The sequence below is a fragment of the Salvia splendens genome, chromosome 13 (assembly GCF_004379255.2).
Source record: "Salvia splendens isolate huo1 chromosome 13, SspV2, whole genome shotgun sequence".
NCBI classification, from domain to species: Eukaryota; Viridiplantae; Streptophyta; class Magnoliopsida; order Lamiales; family Lamiaceae; genus Salvia; species Salvia splendens.
The window spans coordinates 6,065,597-6,087,326 of NC_056044.1; the positions used below are offsets into that span (position 1 = coordinate 6,065,597).

The 21,730-nt window shown below is 41.9% G+C and overlaps 3 protein-coding genes and 1 pseudogene across 6 annotated transcripts; 1 reads left to right on the plus strand and 3 right to left on the minus strand.

Annotated features, from left to right (window-relative positions):
- Nucleotides 1-816: 816 nt before the first annotated feature.
- On the minus strand, nt 817-13,340 carry LOC121761881 (annotated as a pseudogene).
- Nucleotides 13,341-13,469: 129 nt separating this feature from the next.
- On the plus strand, nt 13,470-15,229 carry LOC121761568. 2 transcript variants are annotated; one of them, XM_042157206.1, is made up of 4 exons: nt 13,470-13,610; nt 13,783-13,842; nt 13,945-14,297; nt 14,379-15,229. In XM_042157206.1, exons 2-4 carry the CDS (start codon nt 13,788-13,790, stop codon nt 14,985-14,987), a joined length of 1,017 nt encoding a protein of 338 aa, XP_042013140.1. In that variant the 5' UTR covers nt 13,470-13,610; nt 13,783-13,787; the 3' UTR covers nt 14,988-15,229. The 2 variants fall into 2 exon arrangements, with proteins under 2 accessions (XP_042013140.1, XP_042013139.1); XM_042157205.1 differs by lacking the exon at nt 13,470-13,610 and adding an exon at nt 13,663-13,690.
- Nucleotides 15,230-15,305: 76 nt separating this feature from the next.
- Nucleotides 15,306-16,496, minus strand: LOC121761570. Its single transcript, XM_042157207.1, has 2 exons — nt 16,116-16,496; nt 15,306-16,050 (listed from the first exon to the last, which is right to left on the minus strand). The coding sequence occupies exons 1-2, from the start codon at nt 16,440-16,442 to the stop codon at nt 15,577-15,579; spliced, it is 801 nt and encodes a 266-aa protein (XP_042013141.1). The 5' UTR covers nt 16,443-16,496; the 3' UTR covers nt 15,306-15,576.
- A 766-nt stretch (nt 16,497-17,262) lies between these two features.
- LOC121762826 (protein ALP1-like) lies at nt 17,263-20,085 on the minus strand. Of its 3 annotated transcripts, none has more exons than XM_042158833.1 (5): nt 19,709-20,081; nt 18,800-19,380; nt 18,489-18,714; nt 18,128-18,371; nt 17,263-17,758 (listed from the first exon to the last, which is right to left on the minus strand). In XM_042158833.1, the coding sequence occupies exons 2-5, from the start codon at nt 19,328-19,330 to the stop codon at nt 17,428-17,430; spliced, it is 1,332 nt and encodes a 443-aa protein (XP_042014767.1). In that variant the 5' UTR covers nt 19,331-19,380; nt 19,709-20,081; the 3' UTR covers nt 17,263-17,427. The 3 variants fall into 3 exon arrangements, with proteins under 3 accessions (XP_042014767.1, XP_042014766.1, XP_042014768.1); XM_042158832.1 differs by having other exon boundaries at nt 18,800-19,331; nt 19,709-20,080; XM_042158834.1 differs by having other exon boundaries at nt 19,024-20,085.
- Between the last annotated feature and the right edge of the window lie 1,645 nt (nt 20,086-21,730).

A 21,730-nucleotide genomic window follows, 5' to 3' on the forward strand; every position in this document is an offset into this window, starting at 1 on the left:
TCATTCCTCATTTGTACTGCAGTTTTTTTTTGTTCCGGATTTGGGAGAGACGCATGAGGGTCATGCGTTTTTTAATTTTTTTTTATTTTAATTGAAAGACGCATGAGGGTCATGCGTCTTAGGGTAAAACGCATGACACTCATGCGTCTCTCCTACAATTAATCAAAAAAATTGTAATTACTAGTACAAAATACTATTTAAAAATTGTAATTAGTAACAATTCAAAACGGTTACTAAATAAATTATTGGAACTTTTAATTAATATAAATATCTTAAATAATTATGTGCTAGAAATTGACATAAAATACTCCTTTTAATTAACTTTTAAATAATTATGTACTAGCAATTAATCAAAAAAATTGTAATTACTAGTACAAAATACTATTTAAAAATTATAACTAGTAACAATTCAAAACAATTATCAAATAAATTATTGGAACTTTTAATTAACATAAATATCTTAAATAATCATGTACTAGAAATTGACATAAAATACTCCTTTTAATTAACTTTTAAATAAATATGTACTAGAAATTTCCCAAAAAAATAGCAATGTGGCCGCTGGGATTCGAACCCGGGTCTCCACAATGACAACACATGATTCTTACCACTAAGCTACAGAGTGAATTTATATTTGTAGGAGAGACGCATGAGTGTCATGCGTTTTACCCTAAGACGCATGACCCTCATGCATCTTTCAATTAAAATAAAAAAAAAATAAAAAACGCATGACCCTCATGCGTCTTACCCATAGACGCATCACGGTCATGCGTTTCATTAACGGGTGACGCATGAGGGTCATGCGTCTCTCCCAAATCCGGAACAAAAAAAAAACTGCAGTACAAACGAGGAATGATATATGTAGTCTAGTATAAAAGAAGAAAAAACCCTCTAATTGGGTCAAACTCATGATTGTTGAATACAAGCAACAAACCCTTAAGCTGGCTAACAAACTGCTGCATCTTCAGCTGCAGAGGCAAGAACCAGTTGAGGTTGAGCCACAATGCCTTCTCTGATTTCATTTCTAGCTCTTCTTCGCTCACGTTGTAATCTGAACGATTCCCTCTTTCAGGCTCTGTAGCTGTTGGGGTTCTCGGGTTGCACTTGTCGGGGGTAGACACTAATCTGTTTATTGTAGTATGTTTAAGTGAAATTAGGCATTACCCCCACATAAATGGAATTGAAGATGAATGGCTTACCTTTTTCTTGTGTGGTCCAAACTTGTCAAATTTCACTAGTCAAATTTCACTAGTCCATCGATCAAGGCAAAAATAGTGTGATCCCAACGTTGTTGCCGGGATGAAACTGCACAAAATGTGGGGATAGTAATATTAGTGCCATATTATTATCATAATTATTGTCTTAATTATTGCATTTACTTTTGATTGTATAAATACTCCAGCAAGTTAGGAGAGGAGTATCTTATGCAAATACTCCAGTAGCCGAGGCCTTCATTTCTGAAGGAGTTTATCTATTTAATCAATGTGTTTTCCTTTCTGTTAGGATTCGCACACACAAGGCTTTCACACACTCAATAAGATCACACACACACTCACTGTTATATGAGATCACACAATGCAGAAAACACACACACTCACACTTTGAGTATTGAAGATGATAATCTTGGAGAGAAAACTGGAAAACTCTTTATTGATTAAACTCTTCTCTAAACTACATACACGGTGAGCTATTTAAAGCTCTATAATCAAGTAGCAACTGCTACTAACTAACTACAAGAAGAATCAAGAAAGCAAGAAGAATAACCGCTACATCTCAGCTAACTAACTGCTGCTCCAACGGCTAGTTCGGCTAGGTTGCTTCTTCCTTCTCGGTTCAAGACCGAACTTCTTCCTCGGTTCAAGACCGAACTCCTTCCTCGGCTTACAACCGAACTCCTTCCCGGCTTACAACCGAACTCTTCCTTCTCGGCTCATTCCAGCTCAACGCCGAGCTTCCTTACCGAGCTTCCTTACCGCTGAGCTTACCGACTTCTGCCTTCTTCTTCTCGGCTAGTTCCAGGCTAGTTCCAGCTCGGTAAGCCGAGCTTACCGAACTCCTTTCTAGCCGAGCTTCTTCCAACTGAAATGAGCACTCCATTATTACAATTCTCCACCTGAGGGCTCATCTCAGTTCTTGCACAAACATTGATCAATTTCTTGCAATGATCAAACTTGTCTCTACCTAGAGACTTTGTTAGCATGTCAGCCGGATTGTGCAAGGTGTTAATCTTAATCACCTTCACTCTCCCCTTTTCAATCTCATCTCTAATGAAATGCAACTTTATGTCTATGTGCTTGCTCCTTTCATGAAAACCCGGATGTTTAGCCAAGCACATAGCTGAGCTGCTGTCACAATGAATCACCATTGTCTTTTGGTCAAAACCAAAATCAGAAATCACTCCCTGAATCCAAAAACTCTCCTGTACAGCTGCAGTGAGAGCTATATACTCTGATTCTGTTGTTGAGAGAGCAACAACACTTTGCAACCCTGACTTCCAGCTGATTACAGTTCCAAACATGGTGAAAAGATAACATGTTTGGGACTTTCTGTTGTCCAGGTTTGCAGCATAGTCTGCATCACAATAGCCCTGCACAACCTCCTCAGATTCACCTTCCCAGCCATTGAACACAATCCCCCAGTCCTTAGTTGACTTCATGTACCTCAATATCCACTTAAGAGCATTCCAATGCTCCTTCCCCGGGTCTGCCATGTATCTGCTAGTCACTGAGATAGCATGAGCCAAATCTGGTCTTGTACAAATCATAGTGTACATAACACTTCCAACCACACTAGCATAAGGGATAGCCTCCATCTCATCAGCCTCTTGCTTAGTTTTAGGGGCTTGTTCCTTTGATAGCTTAAAACTCTGGGACAGAGGAGTTGATGCAGCTTTTGCATTTTCCATTTTGAATCTCTGCAAAACTTTCTCAATATAGTCAGTTTGCAGCATCCACAGCTTCTTGCAGCCTCTATCTCTCTGAATATGTATGCCTAGGATCTTCCTTGACTCTCCTAGATCCTTCATTTCAAAGCTTGACTTCAGATCTTGTTTAACTTTCTGAATTTCTGTCATAGAAGGCCCTGCAAGTAGCATATCATCCACATAGAGTAATAGGTAGGCAACGGGAGTCCTGCCTGCCTTCTTGATGTAGATGCAATCATCATATTCTGACTTGGAGAAGCCAATCTTCTTCATCTGTGCATCAAACTTCTTATTCCACTGTCTAGGACTTTGCTTAAGTCCATAAAGACTTTTCTGTAACAGGCACACCTTGCCTTCTTCTCCAATCTTCACATAGCCCTCTGGCTGTTCCATGAAGATAGTTTCCTCTAGATCTCCATTGAGGAAGGCTGTCTTCACATCAAGCTGTTGTAGCTCCCAGTCAAGCTGATTCACCACAGCCAATAGAATCCTAATCGAAGTGTGCTTCACAACAGGTGCAAACACTTCATTGAAATCGATTCCCTCCTGCTGTGTAAAGCCTCTAGCCACCAGCCTTGCCTTGAACCTGATTCTGTCTTTATCAGTGGTTTCTACCTTCTTTTTAAACAACCACTTGCAACTGATCAGCTTCCTCTCCTTTCCATCTGTATTCAGCTTGGATTTGTCCACCAAAATCCATGTTTTGTTCTTGAGTAAAGACTCTATTTTCTCATTCATGGCTTCAATCCATCTTTCTCTATCTTTACTCTGCATAGCTTCTTTATATGTGAGTGGATCTGCACCATCAATACCTTCAGCTGCACACAGAGCATAATACACAACATCAGAGAACTTTGTTGGTGGCCTTGTTTCTCTTCTAACTCTGTCCCTTGCAAGCTGATAGTCTCTGATAGAGTCTGATATAGACTCACCAGCCTGGTTGCCCTGAGTTGGAGCCTCTTCTTTATCTGAATCAGACTCACTCCCTGAGTCAATAACTCCACCTGCTCCTAGGCCAACCCCCACAGGCTCCACCTTGAAGAAATCACCCTCATCTTCACTGGAGTCCAGCTTATCTTTCAGGTATGGCATCTGATCCTCCAAGAACACCACATCCCTACTCACCAAGACCTTCTGCTTACCGGGCTCAATACACCAGAGCCTATACCCCTTAACACCCCTCTGATACCCCAGCAAGATACATTTCAGAGCCCTAGCTTCAAGCTTACTTTGCCTAGCATGAGCATAGGCCACACACCCAAACACCTTGTATTTTGAGTAGTCACTATGAGCTCCATACCACATGTAATCAGGAGTTTCAGATTTCAGGGCAGTAGATGGGCATTTATTGATGAGATAGGCTGCTGTATACACAGCCTCACCCCAGAATCTGCTGCTCAAACCAGACCCAAGAAGTAGGCACCTCACCCTCTCTAGGATTGTCCTATTCATCCTTTCCACAACACCATTTTGCTGAGGATTACCAGGAACAGTCCGGTGCCTCTTCATACCCTTCTCTTTACAAAACAGATCAAACTCAGCAGACAAGAACTCTAGGCCATTGTCTGTCCTTAAGCATTTAACACTTCTACCCTTCTCTAGCTCAACCTCCTTACACCATATTTTGAACTTTGTGAGTGTTTCAGATTTTTCTTTAAGAATATATACCCACAACTTCCTTGTATAGTCATCAATGATAGCTAGATAATACTTTCCTCCACCAATTGAACACACCGGTGAAGGCCCTCAAAGATCACTATGTATGTAGTCTAAAGGGGCTGTAGAAGAGTGAATACCTGTAGGATAGGGTGCCTTCTTAGCCTTTCCAAGTATACATTGCTCACAGGGGTCCATCTTGTTGAAATCTCCAGAGATCAGACCCTTCTTGATGAGTTCTTTCAAGCTTCCTTCAGCTGGGTGGCCCAATCTCTTGTGCCATAGCATTATGGAATCATCTGACACTGCATTGCTTTCTCCATCAACAGCCTTAGCCTTCAGATAGTAGAGAATATGCTCTCTGTCAGCCTCCATCATCACTGCATCTCCAGATTTCACAAACAATTTTCCTTGACTCATCAATATGGTGAACCCTTTCTGTTCCAGCATTCCCAATGAGATGAGGTTCCTCTTCACTTCTGGAATATACCTCACCCCAGTTAGGATCTTTATAGAGCCATCTTGTAGGCTTAGCTTTACCTTCCCTATTCCTTTGATCTGACAAATGTGATTATTACCAAGAACAACCGTACCCGATGCTTCTTGAAGATCATGAAACCAGCTTCTATTTGGGCACATATGGAAGCTGCACCCCGAGTCCATTATCCACCTATGACTGACCCCACTATCACTGATATTCATGAGTTGAGCCGGGGGATCAGCACTCTCCACACAATCAGATTGATTGTGTCCCTCAGAGGCCATCTTTCTCTTCCATGCATGACAATCTTTCTTCAAATGTCCAGGTTTCTTGCACCAATAGCAAGCTCTGGTTTCCTTCTGAGCATCAGAACTTGAGGGTTTAGGGCCCTCAAACTTCTTCTTGAAGTTCTGCTTCTTGAACTTCTTCACATTCAAGGCCTCTGCAGCTTGAACATTGGAGCTTGCAGAGCCTCTGTTGGCTGTCTTCTGGAGTTCTTTGGCCATCAAGGCTGAATAGACTTCTGCATAGGTGATAGGTTTATCTCTTCCATAGATAATTGCATCACTTAGCTGGTCATACGAGCTAGGCAAGGCATTCAATGTGAGAATGGCCTTATCCTCATCTGAGATCTTGACATCAACAGATCCCAGGTCATCAATGATCTTGTTGAACTCCTCTAGCTGCTCAATGATGGACCTATCTCCAGAAAAACTATAGGCATACAGCCTCTTCTTGAGATACAGCCGGTTAGCCAAGGATTTGGCCAAGTAAACTTCATCTAACTTGTCCAAGATCTCCACCGCAGTCTTGGCTTCTTGAACTTCCCTCAAGACCTTATCTCCAAGGCACAGAATCACTGCAGAATGTGCCTTGAGCTGCATTTCCTCCATCTTTGCCTGAGCTTTTTCATCAAGCACTGGAGCCTTTCCTTTCTCCTCTGGTTTTGCAAGAACTGCCGCCAAGCCTTGTTGAATTAAAACCGCCTTCATCTTCATCTTCCACAGGCCATAATCATTCTTGCCTGTGAACTTTTCTGCATCAAGCCTTGCTGCCATCTCTGAAACCGTTTGATCCTCTGCAAATCAGTTTCAATATCCCTTTCCCACAGACGGCGCCACTTGTTAGGATTCGCACACACAAGGCTTTCACACACTCAATAAGATCACACACACACTCACTGTTGTATGAGATCACACAATGCAGAAAACACACACACTCACACTTTGAGTATTGAAGATGATAATCTTGGAGAGAAAACTGGAAAACTCTTTATTGATTAAACTCTTCTCTAAACTACATACACGGTGAGCTATTTAAAGCTCTATAATCAAGTAGCAACTGCTACTAACTAACTACAAGAAGAATCAAGAAAGCAAGAAGAATAACCGCTACATCTCAGCTAACTAACTGCTGCTCCAACGGCTAGTTCGGCTAGGTTGCTTCTTCCTTCTCGGTTCAAGACCGAACTCCTTCCTCGGTTCAAGATCGAACTCCTTCCTCGGCTTACAACCGAACTCCTTCCCGGCTTACAACCGAACTCTTCCTTCTCGGCTCATTCCATCTCAACGCCGAGCTTCCTTACCGAGCTTCCTTACCGAGCTTCCTTACCGCTGAGCTTACCGACTTCTGCCTTCTTCTTCTCGGCTAGTTCCAGGCTAGTTCCAGCTCGGTAAGCCGAGCTTACCGAACTCCTTTCTAGCCGAGCTTCTTCCAACTGAAATGAGCACTCCATTATTACACTTTCTTACTCGGAGTATAAAACAGATTCATTTCTTCTCGCTTATTCGATATTCAAAGGATAAAATGCAAATAAAAACGAAACTGGATCCATTGCCATTGCCGATTTCCAAGTTGGGATTTTTGAGGACTTGTGCAAAATATAGCTAATGGCACCCACAGTTTTATAACGACTAATAAACACTGAAGAAAGGCATGTAGACAGTTGTCCTATACACATTGTGTAAACCAACCGTGCAGATATAGCCTCATACAACAAAAGATAATTCCACATCACATTCACAAAAGCAAAACCTCAATACCATTTTCAGAAAGAACCACTCTAATATCAATTTATTTGTGGAACTATATTACATAAATAGAAAATAGTAACCTATTTGCACTTGAACCAAGCTATCTAATATGTAGCACTAATGAAGTTCGACATTCCAACCTCCATTGCGTAACACAATGTAACATTTCACATTTCATCCTCCAATCACATATAACACCCCAAATGTATATAGATAGCACTGACAAGGTTCAGTCTCTCACCCTTCAACTGCATATGTACTAAGAAAAATCGACATTTCCAATTGCATATATCACTAGTGAGATTCAATCTCTCAACATTCAACCGCATACATCACTAATAAAGTTCGACATTTCCAGTTGCATATATCACTAATATGGTTTAATTATTCACCCTCCAACTGCATATAGCACTCTAACGTTTGGCATCTCACCCTCCAACCACAAATAACCCTAATAAGGTTCAACATTCACAATCGTATATAGCAGCAACAAGATTCGATGATTCTACACTCCAACATTCAATCATACACCTTCCAACTGTATATAGCACTAACAAATTTCGAGATCGCATCCAACAACTGTTCTATTCATTCATGGAACAAGAACACCGGCCTTTCAATCATTTAGTGAGGAGAAATACAGAATATTTCCAAATCCCTTTAGTGATATCATTGCTATATATAGCTAATGTGGATGTATGTTGACTGTGAAGAGAAATACAGAATATTTCCAAATCCCTTTTCATGTTACTTTACTCAATTCCTGTTATGGTATCATTCGCCTAGGGTTCCACTCTAATCCCCTTTCCACTCTAATCTCTCATCTCCTTTCTCTGCTTATTTCTCTTTCCTTCCATGGATTCCTACACTTCTCCTGCTATTTCTACCTCCACTTTTAATCACTCTCACCCTCTCTCTATAAAGCTCAATGATGAAAATTTCCTCATCTGGCGCCAGCAAGTTCTGGCCACCGTTACTGGTTATGGCCTTGACGGATTTCTCTCCGGCGACCAGGAAGCTCCTCCAGCCATCAACGCCCACGATTCCTTAGCAAATCCAGCTTACATGGCTTGGCATCGTCAAGACCAGATACTCTCTGCCTGGCTTCAGGGCTCTCTTTCCGAGAGTACCATGATCCACGTTGTTGGACTCAGTTCCTCTAATGATATTTGGCAAGCCATTCAGACGAGCTATCCCAGCCAATCAAAGGCTAAGGTCATGCAGTACAAGCTGCAGCTCCAGACCTTCAAGAAAAACGACCACTGCATGCATGATTATCTTAACAAAATCAAGCGCTACTGTGATTTACTCCGCTCCGCAGGTTGTTCTGTCTCCGAAGACGATCACATTCTGTACATCCTTGGCGGCCTTGGCTCATAATATGACCCGGTGATGGTTAATGTAACTTCTCGTGATAGTGGTTGGTCCGTTCACGACGTTGATGCTCTGCTTCATAGCTTTGAATCCAGACTTGAGGCTGCTTGATCCTCACCTCTCAATACAGATGGTTCTCAGCCCTCGGCAAATGTTGCCTTCACTAACAATCGCAGAGATGGTCGCAATAGTGTCTCCAATCCTCCCAGATCTGATGGTCGCAGTTACCGTGGGGGACGCGGTGGTCGTGGTCGCTTCGGCACCGGTCGCCTCACCTGTCAGGTGTGCCAAAAGCCTGGCCACTCCGCCGACCGTTGCTGGTACAGGTTCGCTCAAGGCTACTCTCCTCAGGCTCCCCGAGCTCAGCCTCCTACTCCAGGTTTTCAATCGCCTCCTACTGCCAATCTTGTCCACGCTCGGCCCCACCATGGCTATCAAACTTCTTTGTGCTCTCGGCAACCTCCTTCATCCATTGCTACTTCAGAATTTGGCTAGGATGCTGCCTCTACCACCTCCTGGTATCCAGATTCCAGGGCAACGAATCACGTCACCAATGACCTTTCTACTCTTAACACTGCACTGATTATTATGGAGGTGCCTCTCTTAACCTCGGCAATGGAGCTGGTATAAAAATTGCCCATATTGGCAACTCTACTTTCAACTCTTCTAATCATTCAGATTCTAGATCCCTTCTGCTTAATAATCTGCTACATGTTCCCCAAATTTCCAAAAATCTTTTGAGTGTTTCTCGATTTGCTTTGGATAATGGTGTGTATTTTGAATTTCACTCTGATTTCTGTCTTGTCAAAGACCGAGCCACCAAGCAAATCATTCTTCGGGGCACACTTGAAAATGGCCTTTATCACTTTCTCCTCCACAAGTCCTCATCCAGCAATTCCCCTCTCAAGTCCAATAATAGCAACTTCAGTACTCCTGTTGCTTGCTCCCTTTCCTTGAGTGATGTATCTCCTGCTGTCCATTCCACTTCTGTCAAAACTACTTTAGATATTTGGCATAGACGATTTGGCCATTGTGCCTTTGATGTGGTTAAGACTGCTATTAATAGCTGTAATATCTCATATCATTCAATAAAATCAAGTATTCTATGCCATCCTTGTTGTATTGCAAAGAGTCATAGACTTCCCTATCCCACTTCTACCACTACTTACACTCCTCTTCAGGTTATTCACACTGACCTATAGGGTCCTGCTCCCATCAAATCCAGAAATGGATTTTCCTATTATGTCACTTTCATTGACCAATTCACTAGATACACATGGATTTATCTGCTAAAGGCCAAAAGTGAAGTTGAACATGTGTTTAAACATTTCAAAGATCATGTTGAAAATCAACTCAACTCCAAAATAAAAATGGTGCAAAGTGATTGGGGTGGGGAAAATAGAAGTCTGAGTAAATTCTTCTGGAATCCATCATAGAATATCGTGTCCTTATACTCCCCAACAAAATGGGTTGGTAGAAAGAAAACATAGGCATGTGGTTTGGTTGAGATGTCCTTATACTCCCCAACAAAATGGGTTGGTAGAAAGAAAACATAGGCATGTGGTTGAGATAGGGTTGGCTTTACTTGCCCAAGCTGGATTAACTACATCCTTTTGGGATGATGCTTTTACCTCTGCTGTCTTTATCATAAATCGTATACCAACTCAAACTCTTCTCTTTACTTCACCTTAAGAAAAGCTCTTTAACTCCAAACCAGACTACTCTGCCATGAGAGTGTTTGGCTGCCTTTGTTATCCTTTTTTGAGGCCATATAATCATCACAAACTTGAATATAGGTCTTCTCCTGCCACCTTCATTGGTTATAGCAGTCACCACAAAGGATACAAAGTCCTCCTCAGCGATGGAAAAGTCATTGTGTCGAGGGATGTTTTGTTTGATGAGACCACTTTTCCTTATCAAACTAAACCTCCTTGTTCTCCCACATATGTCTCTCTGCCTTTTCCTCCAATATCTGTTATATCTCCAACACTTCTTCCTATCCAACAAAATTCTTTATCTTCAGCACATGATCAGCCTCCCTCTCCTATACATCCATCTCCAGATATTGATCAACCTCCCTCTCCAGCATATAGTCAACATCACTCTCCAACACACGATCCACCTTCCTCCCCTGCCCAAAATCAGCCTCCCTCTCCAACACATAATCAACCTCCATCTCCAGTGTGTGAACAATCTACACCAGAAACTGGTTCTCCTGTGTCTGACAACTCATCTTCGTCCACTTCTCCATCTGCAACTGCATCACCTCCTACTCTCTCTGATTCCACTTCTCATCCTATGATCACTCGCTCCAAGGCCGGGATCTTCAAGCCCAAAATTCTCACCATCACCTTATCTTGCTTTAATCTTCCAAGATCTGCCTTAGCTGCTCTTTTAATTCCAGTATGGAAGAAGGCTATGGTTGACGAATTCTTGGCCTTACTAAGGAATAAAACTTGGATACTAACCTCACTTCCACTTGGTAAAAATCTTGTGGGGTGCTCCTGGATTTTCAGGATAAAAAAGCTAGCTGATGGAAGCATTGCGCACTGTTGGTTGCTCAAGGTTTTTCTTAAGAGCCTGGATTTGATTTCACCGAAACCTTCAGCCCGGTGGTCAAGCCCTCAACCATTCATCTCATCCTCTCTATTGCCATCTCTGCCGGTTGGAATATCAAGCATTTGGACGTCGACAACGCCTTCCTTCATGGTTATTTGAATGAGGAAATCTACATGGAGCAACCTCTTGGTTTTGAGCAAGGTGGATCACATCTTGTGTGCAAGCTTAATAAATCCCTCTACGGCTTAAAACAAGCCTCGAGGTCTTGGTTTTTCACGGTGCAATCAGTGCTCTTATCCATGGGCTTCACTCAATCTCGTGCTGATACGTCTCTGTTCTTCTGCAACAGGGGTTCTGAGGTTACCTACCTTCTAATTTACGTAGATGACATGTTGATTACAGGGTCTTCTTCTTCCGCTATTGCCCAAATTATAGCTGGCCTAAATAAACATTTTTTGCTCAAAGATTTGGGTCAAGTAACTCACTTTCTTGGAGTTGAAGTTGTCCGTACTACACAAGGACTTCACTTGAGTCAAGGTTCCTATATTCGTGATATTCTTGACAAAGTTCAGATGAAGGATGCAAAGGTTGTCCTACTCCTATGATTGTCAATCTCAAGTTGACAAAGGATGATGACAATCCAACTGTTGATGGAAAATTATACCGCAGCACCGTCGGCGCTTTACAGTATGCAACAATCACCCGCCTTGAGATCAGTTTCTCCGTCAATAAGATAAGTCAATTCATGGCTCATCCATTGGACACCCATTGGAAAGCTGTCAAGCGCATTTTGCGCTATCTTGTTGGTTCTGTGGACTATGGTCTTCATATCACTGCCTCCACACCCACTATCACGGCCTTCTCACCCTGATGATCGCCGATCAATTTCCGGACACTGCGTTTTCTTTGGGACCAATCTCATTTCTTGGTGCTCCAAGAAACAAGCTGTAGTTTCCCGCTCTAGCACTGAAGCTGAATATAGAAGTCTTGCTCTGGTTGTGTGTGCTGTAATGAATTGGGCATCCGACATTCGCCTAAACCTGTTGTTTGGGTTGACAACATCAGCATCATTGCTCTAGCTAGCAATCCTGTTCTACATGCTCGCTCGAAACATATTGAATTAGACATTCATTTTGTGTGCGATAAAGTGCGCGCTAAGCTGATTGATCTTCGCCATGTTCCCTCATCTGATCAGCTGATGTGCTTACCAAACTGTTGTCTTACCAATTCTTCTCGAAACTGAGGAATAAGCTCAGCATATGTCCTCAGTCTACGCTCGAATTGAGGGGGGATGTTAGTGTGGAGCTAGAAGAGCAAGAAATCTCAACGCTGCATCGTCATGTATACAAGGATAAAAAGGAATCTCAGTGCGTGAACGAGACGTGTGTTGGTATGAGCATCGATCCAATGCATCGCAGTGAGCTGGCCTTTGTTTGTTGAGTAGTTTTGTCATTTAGTGATTAAGAGTTTGTTCATATTTCTAGATCCTTCTGATCATTGCTATATATAGCTACTGTGGATGTATGTTGACTGTTAGGAGAAATACAGAATATTTCCAAATCCCTTTTCATGTTACTTTACTCAATTCCTGATACCCTCCAACCACAAATAACCCTAATAAGGTTCAACATTCACAATCGTATATAGCAGCAACAAGATTCGATGATTCTGCACTCCAACATTCAATCATACACCTTCCAACTGTATATAGCACTAACAAATTTCGAGATCGCATCCAACAATTGTTCTATTCATTCATGGAACAAGAACACCGGCCTTTCAATCATCCTAGCTAGTTCATCCAGCAATAAGTAAATGAGCCCTAAATTAATACCTCAGAACTCCAAAGAGTTCAAACAATCAAACCTAAAAAAAACACGGGAGAGAGAGGGAGACCTTGGTGCCGCGTTGGCGGACGATAATGGAGCCAGTCTTGGCTGGTTGATCGCCGAAGATTTTGACTCCAAGCCTTTCTTAGTGCTTCCAGCTCCTTTCTTGTGAGCCGACTCAATCGTCAGCGGCGCCTTCATCGGAAGCAGAACAGCGGCGTTTTGCCCCAAGTGAATCGAACCGAAATCGCCTCTGAAAAATGAAGACGAGGAGCTGGAGCCGATGGAAAGCCCTTTGAACGCCCCCACCAGATTGAAACTCAAACTTACAGCCGCCATTGTTATCTGCAAATCAACTCGTCTCTCAAAATAAAAAAATGAACTTATATCCACACAAAATTTGAGAAACTGAATAAAAAAAATTAAGGAGTTGTTCGCTGCATCTGTAACGGCTTTGGCATGTTAATTACTCGACGGTAATTAAATGGGTTGGGCCCACCATTCACATAATTGATTCAAGCGTTCGCCTTCCATGAGTTGGGCCCAGATTTTGTTAATTATTAATTTTTTTCAAAATTAAAAAGATGCCCACTAAGATTGAATTACCTTTCCGTCCTCCAAAAATTCAAACGAACTGAACTCCCCCCGATAACGAAATTACAGGCGGCAATTTGGCCGATTCACTGCAATTCAAATAGCCAGCTTCCATCAGCATTAATCCACATTCTTTCATCTTAGTGGAGCTGCATTAAGAGGTATCTCTCTGTCTCATCACTCAGTTCAGTTTGTTTTGTAGAAGTTATAATTCTCCGATCAGTTTGGATGTTGCGTTGTGGTGGAGTTTTGAACTTATAACTTCATTCATAGAAAGCATCAGACCACTTTGTTTTGTTAAGATCATAACTAGTCTACTGTTGTTTGTTGTAGACATTATGGTGGACGGGTCATGGGGAAATGTTGTCCGCTCAACCGGAACTCTCTTTGACGGTTGGTTCTATGTTCTGTCCGTCTACCTTCTATTTCTAGGATTTATGTTGGTTTGATGTGTTACATTATTGCTTCCTGATCGATGTGTAACTTTGATTGTAGTTAACCCACCGAATCCTCGACGGAAATTTCGAAAGGGCGATCGCTCCCGTAGGAGTTGGACAGTTCGAGAGGAAGAAATCTTCGCTGCCTGTTTGCTCGCCTTGGTCTCTAGAGGCTGGAAATCCGACAATGGCTTCCGGGCTGAGTATTTAGGGAAGATTGAGGATGCTATCCGTCAGGAATTCCCCAACACGGACATCAAGGGCACTCCTCACGTGAATTCGAAGCTCACTGCCTGGAAGAAGAGTTACCAAAGCCTCAGGAATATACTTAGTAGGAGTGGTGTGGGGTTCAACTCAGACAACGAGTACCGGATTGAATGCGATGATGATCAGTGGGAAGCCATTGTTATGGTAAGGCGTCCTAATATTTGTAATTGATCATTGATGCTCTGTTTCATTGTCTACTGACTCTTCTTGTACCCACTATTGTAGGCCGATAAGGAAGCCAAATTTATGCGGCATAAGTCGTGGCCGTTGTGGGAAACGTGGAAGGTGATTTTCGGCAAGGACCGTGCGTGTGGTGGTGGGGCTGAGCAGATAAGTGATGCGGCGGAGGCCTTTCGGCGTGGCCAGCCAGGCACGTACAGTGAGGTTAATGAAAATGACTATCATCCAAGCCTCGATGACATTGAAGCCGACAAAGCAATACCTTCATCACAGCCCTTCGGTAATCATGACATGAGCTCGGGGAATAGTGGAAAACAAACTTCAGTTAACACGTCCAACGCAAGCAAGAAACGCAAACTCGACGGCTCGGACGCTGCACTGATGGAGTTCCTCGCAAATTTGCACACTGATACAAACTCTCGCTTGGAGATGATTTTGGCGAGGATCGGGTACGAGTTTGATCTTGGGCAGGCTAGGCAAGATGTGTTTGCGAAGCTGTGTGACGTCGACGGTCTAACGCTGAACCAAAGGTATGAACTTTGTAACATACTAGGCGATAAGCCGCAGCGGATGGAAATCTTCATGGGTATGCAGGAGAGCGCTCGGCTTGGGTACTTGTTGAAACTAATCGAGGATAAACAGAGTGGGATTTGACTGGATTGGGTATTGTGTGTTTTGATGGGCTAATTGGTTAGTTTGCCGTTTAATTATGACCCATACTTTTGGTTGTTGATAGTTTCTTATTAGCTTATGGTATCGTTTGAAATTAGGTGCATTTTGGTAGTTCTATGTGCATCCAAGCTATGTACATTCTACCTAGTTATGTGCATATATTATGATATTGCTACGTGATGTTTTTAAACAATGTGTTCCAATGCATATTGATGTTGATGGAATGCTGAACTCCTTCATTAACAACTTAAACGCTAACCATACTACATATCAAAATAGAACTAAAGAGACAAAGCCATATTACGTACACCAAAATAGAAGGTGTTCCAATGCATATTGATGTTGCTGGAATGCAGAACTCCTTCATTAACAACTTAAACGCAAACCATACTACATATCAAAATAGAACTAAAGAGACAAAGCCATATTACGTACACCAAAATAGAAGATGAGCCAGGCTTCTGAGCCTATACAAAACAGACTTCCCCTAAAGTTGCCCACAAAATATACGGCTTACACATCTGCCTTTGCCTACCAAAAGTGGGGGACACATCCCCTCCACGAAGCTATACTAAAACGGGGGACGCCTGATGTTATGCGGGTACCATTGCTTAGGAGAGTTGGAAGCAGCCGAACTCGTGTTTGGAGACCGTGTTGAAGGGCCAGCTTTGTCTGCTCCGTGTTTGCTAGTCAAGTCCCTTCCCCTCTCAAGCCTTGGGACCAATTGGCCATTTGGGCCATTCTCAATGAAATATATGCCAATTTCAGTCGATGATTCGCGATTAGTAGGGGTCTCCACGTCATCTACAAAGAGCTTGCGACGCACTGAGCGGGTTGGGAAAATATTGGGTGAGTTCACCTCCGTGTAACAGCCAGGAAGTTCGTAGCAACTCGGCTCCACTTCAACATCGATCTTCACAGTCTGGTCGGATATGACGACTTCAGTTTCTCCTTCTTTCTTAACATCGTCCCAGCCGTACAAACAGGCGAGCTTCGCGAAATGGGGTTCGTCCCGGTGATAGTATGCTCCCGCGAACGGAGTTTTCTGCAGTGTATTCACATATAATAGAAATGTAATCCTACATAAATAACAATTAGAGCCCTTCATACCTTGAGAATCTTCTCCCAAATGTCATCGTTTGCATGGATGATCTTTGCCCCGACGTCCCAAAAACCTCCCTCCATCTGCACACCCTTGAAAGTTTTGAACCAAAGTTTCATGAAATCCATACGCTGCTTGATCTCAGCCTCAGTGAACATGCTGCCGGTAGTCAACTTCAGCTCCCATTGGGCTGTCATCATGAACCAAGATGGAAAGTCGGGGAGCATCCACCTTGTTTCCTGCTTGAGCTTGATGATCGTGTTTAACACTATCTCGTCGGACTCCGTCGACCAGTTTGCATAGTACAAGTATGATGCTTGGGGAGGGATAATCATTTTCTTAGCAAGCACAATTGAGGAACAAAGGATTGGGATAGCATAGTGTATGTGCAACTCCTTTATAAATATATAGTTTGTCATTAATTACATCGATTGACATTTATCTACCCTCATCACATTTTTCCTCACTATTTGCATCAGGGAGGATGTTGCTTTTACGTCTCTTATTAAAGGGGGCACAAAGCCAAATGAAGCCAGCTAATGGAGATTGACTGGATTACGGAAGTGAGGCTATGAAGTTAATGCTATTCATATTGTTAAATAGTGGAATTCTTATTTTCTTAAGGCTAGGATTCGTTCCTTCACAGACTCTGTCACTTTGTCCCTCGAGCTCCATCCCGATCTTAAGTTTCTCGTTGCAAGGCTAATTTATTATAATTAACAGAGAATTCATCTGGAATGAATTATAATTTAAATTTTGCACAACTATTAATTGATAATGCATCGATAAGTGATAAAATTAGTGGTGCCAATGGAAAATTAATTCACAAAAATTAGGAAGAAAGAAGAATGCCCAATTTCTTTCTTTCCAATCTCCAGCACCGTCCCACCTCTTGATTTTAATATGCCCAATTTGATTAATCCAATTGCTCTATCAATCTCCTCAATTCCTCGTCTCTCTTTCCCTACAAGTCGTCCCCTCTTTTTTTTGCCTTCAAGTCTTGGCATCATATCGTACAAGTTATATTCACTTTTATTTGGAAAGGTGAATATAGATAAGTAGGGGTTTGTTAAAATTTTACGAACACGAGTATACATAAGTGACGATTTAATGCAATACTTAGTTGGAAAATCACATACAACGCGCCTAGATCCATTAACGAAACATAAGGTTTGCGATGATATTATATATGTTTACAAACTAGGTAGTCCGTCATATAAAATGCCCATAGCTCGGGGTGCACTCGTAAGGAGCATAGTTTTTAAATTATCTTCCCGATAAAAATTCCCACAACAACTAACACGACCGCACTAAATCCAATTAATAAGATGTTACACACATCTCCTTTTGCATTGACGGTGCAACAGTGGTCACGTCGGGCGGCAGAGGCTGATCCAACGGGTGCATTAGCCAAATCCTTGCCCAATCGTGAAGTGGCTTCACGCTCATCGAGTGTAGACCTTTCATCCCTCCCTCTGATGTACTCATCACACCACATAAATGATCCAGGGTGGTTGAGATCTTCCGGGCATTTGAGGTAATACCTACCCGAGTTAATTGCTTGTTTACCTGCACAACGCAGCACCATCTTCCCCGAGCCACACATGCACTCGGGAATGCCATCAAGTTTTCCGAAGCGTTGCAACATTTGCTGTGAGAGAGACAACACCTAGATTATTGGAATATGGCATTTAAACAAAGAAATCAAAATAAACTAAAACTAGCAGATAACAAACAAGTAGTTTGGTGTTGGTTGCAGTACACAGATGCATAAAGTACGTAACAAGCACACATATATAAGTAGTCTGATTCTATCTACTATTCCACATGTCCAAGGCGATGGTATCACGCATTGCAGTCCATTGTTGGGATGGTTCTCCGTAGTCTACGCAGTGGGGTGCAACAAAGGGTTCACCATTCTGCATTGTAGTCAGCATCACATAGAAGTGTCTTTTCTATGGGATCGATACCCATCTCACGGCGAATAAAATTATGTAGAAGGAAACAAGCCATGATCAACCTGATTTGGGTTTGAATTGGGTAAAATGATGGACTTCTTAGAATCCCCCAACGCATCTTCAGCACTGCGAAGGCTCGCTCAATAACATTTCTAGCCTTACTGTGGCGCATGTTAAATATTTCTTTGGGTTCCTGTGGAGCTTGATCTCCAACGCCCCATTCCTTGAGGTGGTAGCGGACCCCTTTGTAAGGTGTTAAGAATCCGGGGCTATTAGCGTATGCATTGTCGCCTAAATAATAACAACCTGCAAAAGAGTACAAGAGGCATTAGACCAGCGTTCTAAAACATAATACACTGTCGTATTACACATAAAAACAATTTTGTAATTATGAAAGAAATAAATATGGCCGCTTCTATTTACCTTGTGGAACCCTGAAGCCGTTGTTTCTAGACACGGCATCCCTTAGCACACGAGAATCACCCGCCGAACCCTCCCACCCAGGTAAGATGTACACGAACTGCATGTCTCGGTCGCACGCGGCTAACACGTTGGTAGCAATAGTCCCTTTACGAGTACGATAACGGAGTTTGTCAGAGTTGCTCACCAATATGCTGATGTGTGTGCCGTCAAGGGCACCTAGACAACCCTAGAATCAATGACAAATGCATCAATCACAACAAGAACGGGTTATCTCATCACCAAAACAAAGTTTAGAGTTCAACTGGACTAACCCTGAACCATTTCCATCTATGGTCAATGGAATCATCGGGAACGGGGATAGGCGCAGATAATAATATGTCATGAAGGCTAAGCACGACACCTAAAACTTTATTAACATAGTACGGCACCGTGGACCCAGAACGCGTAAAACTAAAACGGACTATACGGTTTTTGGTGTGATGCGCTAGAACACAAAGAAAAATCGCAACTTGCTCTTCGATCCCCAGACACTTACCAATCTGTAACCCACCCCGACCATGGAGGATGCGGCAAAGCTTTCCGAACGTATTGCGGTCCATTCGGAGGCTATCTATGCAATCTGTATCTGTTAGATGGATGAGTCTGTCCAAGTGTTCTAGTTGAGCGGGCACCTTATTGATCAAGCTGTAACGCCTGGCGTGTTCCAGTATCCTATGCCGCGTACGCTTCGTTCGACCGTTGAGGTAGCGATGCACCAGTATCATTGTCTCATCCCGATACATTTGCATGATGTCCTCTAGCATCATAACTATGCTGGTGTACCTAATTGTTGGCGTTCTCATCCTGTATATGTCTTTAATGATTCAAAAAAATGCAGGTCTAACTCCACCAACTGCCAGCCATTGACGGTAAGCCATAGCAGTCTCCATCGGGTTAAAAACAAAAAATAACCATAATTATGAAAAAACACAAATGTTTCACAGCCAAGTTTTGTAGTCAACACCTAAAATTGGGCCGCATGAACAGACCACACAGAGAATAATCCAAAAGTAAACATCACTCAAAGCAGCAAACTATAAAACAGTCACATAATCCAAAGGCGCAAACAAAGAGGGTGAGCATACTACAGATGCAGCTATGGTATAAAAAGCAAACGGGCCAGTCAAGATGAAGTAAACCGAAGTAAACGAATCATACTTTATACCACATGGTCAACGTACTTTTTATTTTAGCGGACTCCCGATCTGCAACGCTTTGAACACTCCGCAAGAAAACAGTCAACTCTGGCAGTTCCTTCGCAGACAACGGATAAATTTCCGTGGGTTTCCAAGTGCTCCTTGTGGGGATCGTCAATTTCAGTGATGATGCAGGATGATCGGATAGAGGTATTTGCCAATCGTCGAATCGTTCATTCTGCTAGGGCTCCGACATTTTTCATTTGGGAAGAATGAGAGAGGAAATAGAAAGGCAGAGAGGATGGAGGGGGTACTTGGGGGAAATTGCTATTAAACTTGGGGTGTGGTTCTCGAGGCTGCAATTAAGATCACCGCCTAATCAAACTTTTGAATTTAGTCATTTATGCCTCAAACAGTGCGTGACTTGGCAATTGATGGTGTTATGCGCCCACGAATCAAGTACAACGAATGCCCATAATAAAAAATGATTTATATCATTTATGCCCATTTCGGGTCAAGCGAACGGATCCTAAGTTTAAATGATACTAGTATTTCCTTCTTTACATCATAGTTGATGCATTTCTTTTTTCTGTACAGAGATTATTAAAAAGATATACTATTTATTACTCCTATATTAAGTGGAAATATATAAAGTAAGAGAAAACAAAGTATTACACGAGAGAATAAAATAAGAAAATAAAATATTGTGTTAATTATTACTGCTACTGTATATTGAAATAGAAATGACTCAATTATAGTGAAACGTCCTTGATAGGCTAGTTTTCGTCACTCGGATTTGATCACTGTTCGCACTTATTAGTTGAATATTTGCATGAAAAAGATGCTTTTTGGCAGGGAATGGATCATTAAGTTCGGAAGTTGCTTAATGAAGGCGTGAAAAGGAAAACATGCAAGAAAGTGGGCAAAATGAGAAGAAATGGAAGAAAGTGAAGGAAGAAGGGAAAAAAGACCCAAACTGTCCAAGCTGTTGAACTGGCCAGTTTGAACCTGACGGGAAAAATGACTAAAGCCACTTCCACACACTTATAAAGGATATGTCCCACTTGCTACACACGCCCATATTAGCCCTTGGGGAGTTAAAAAGAAGGGGAAATATCTTTTATTGGATATATGTATTAAAAGTACTTAACTTTCCAAGAACCACTACCCACTTTATCACTTTCTTTAGTTTAGTTTAGTTTTATTTCTCTCTGTAGGAACTTTTCTCTCTTCCTTAAGAAGAGAGATTTCAAACTCAAGGCTGCCAAGATCATTGTTCATCATGGGTTGAAGTACTAGTAATTTAGTAGTAGTGTTTATTTTCTCTAGTTGTTTGTTCTTAACTTGTGGAGTTCTTTTGCACCTTTATTACTCTTATTTGTTGTTTTTGTTCTTGTTTTAGAAGCTTATTTCAAGTAGTTATTACTCTAAGTGTTTGTGTATTTAATGTGCTTTAAGTTTAGCTCTTGTTTGATTTCCGGTTTTAGCTTGTTGTTTAATTCTAGTGTTGGTTATGTTCTTGTTTAGTTAAAACTTCTTTCAAGCTTTTAAAATCAGTTTCTCAAGCTTTTTCTTAGTTAGTTTATGGTTAACAAACGTGGCGAAGGAGTTAGAAAACCATGTGTTGTGTGTTTTCGGCGCCTCGTCGCATGTCATTTTCGTATGATTTTGCATGAGTTTGATGAACTCGGTTCTTGGTTGTTCTTCCACCATGTTTAAGTGTTCTTATGCTTTCTTTATCTTCTTCAATGAGTCTTTATGTTTCAGCTTTTAGTTTGGTGTTTTCAATGCATGTTTAGGTAGTTTAATTGTTGATCTTGTGTTTCTCTAGCATAGTTAAGTGTGTAGCAGCAATTTAGTCCTTTCTTTACTCATGTTTTCGTGCCTTAGTGTATTTAGGAACCCAAAAATCTGATTTCAAAGTGCTAATCCTTTTACTCTTAGTTTAGTTTAATTGCAAACTACTTTTGACCATAGGTTAATAGCTTGAAGGAGGCAACTAGTACAATGTCTTTTCACTCTTTGACATGGAGCCTCCAAAATCAGCTTTAAACTCTCTCCCATGCT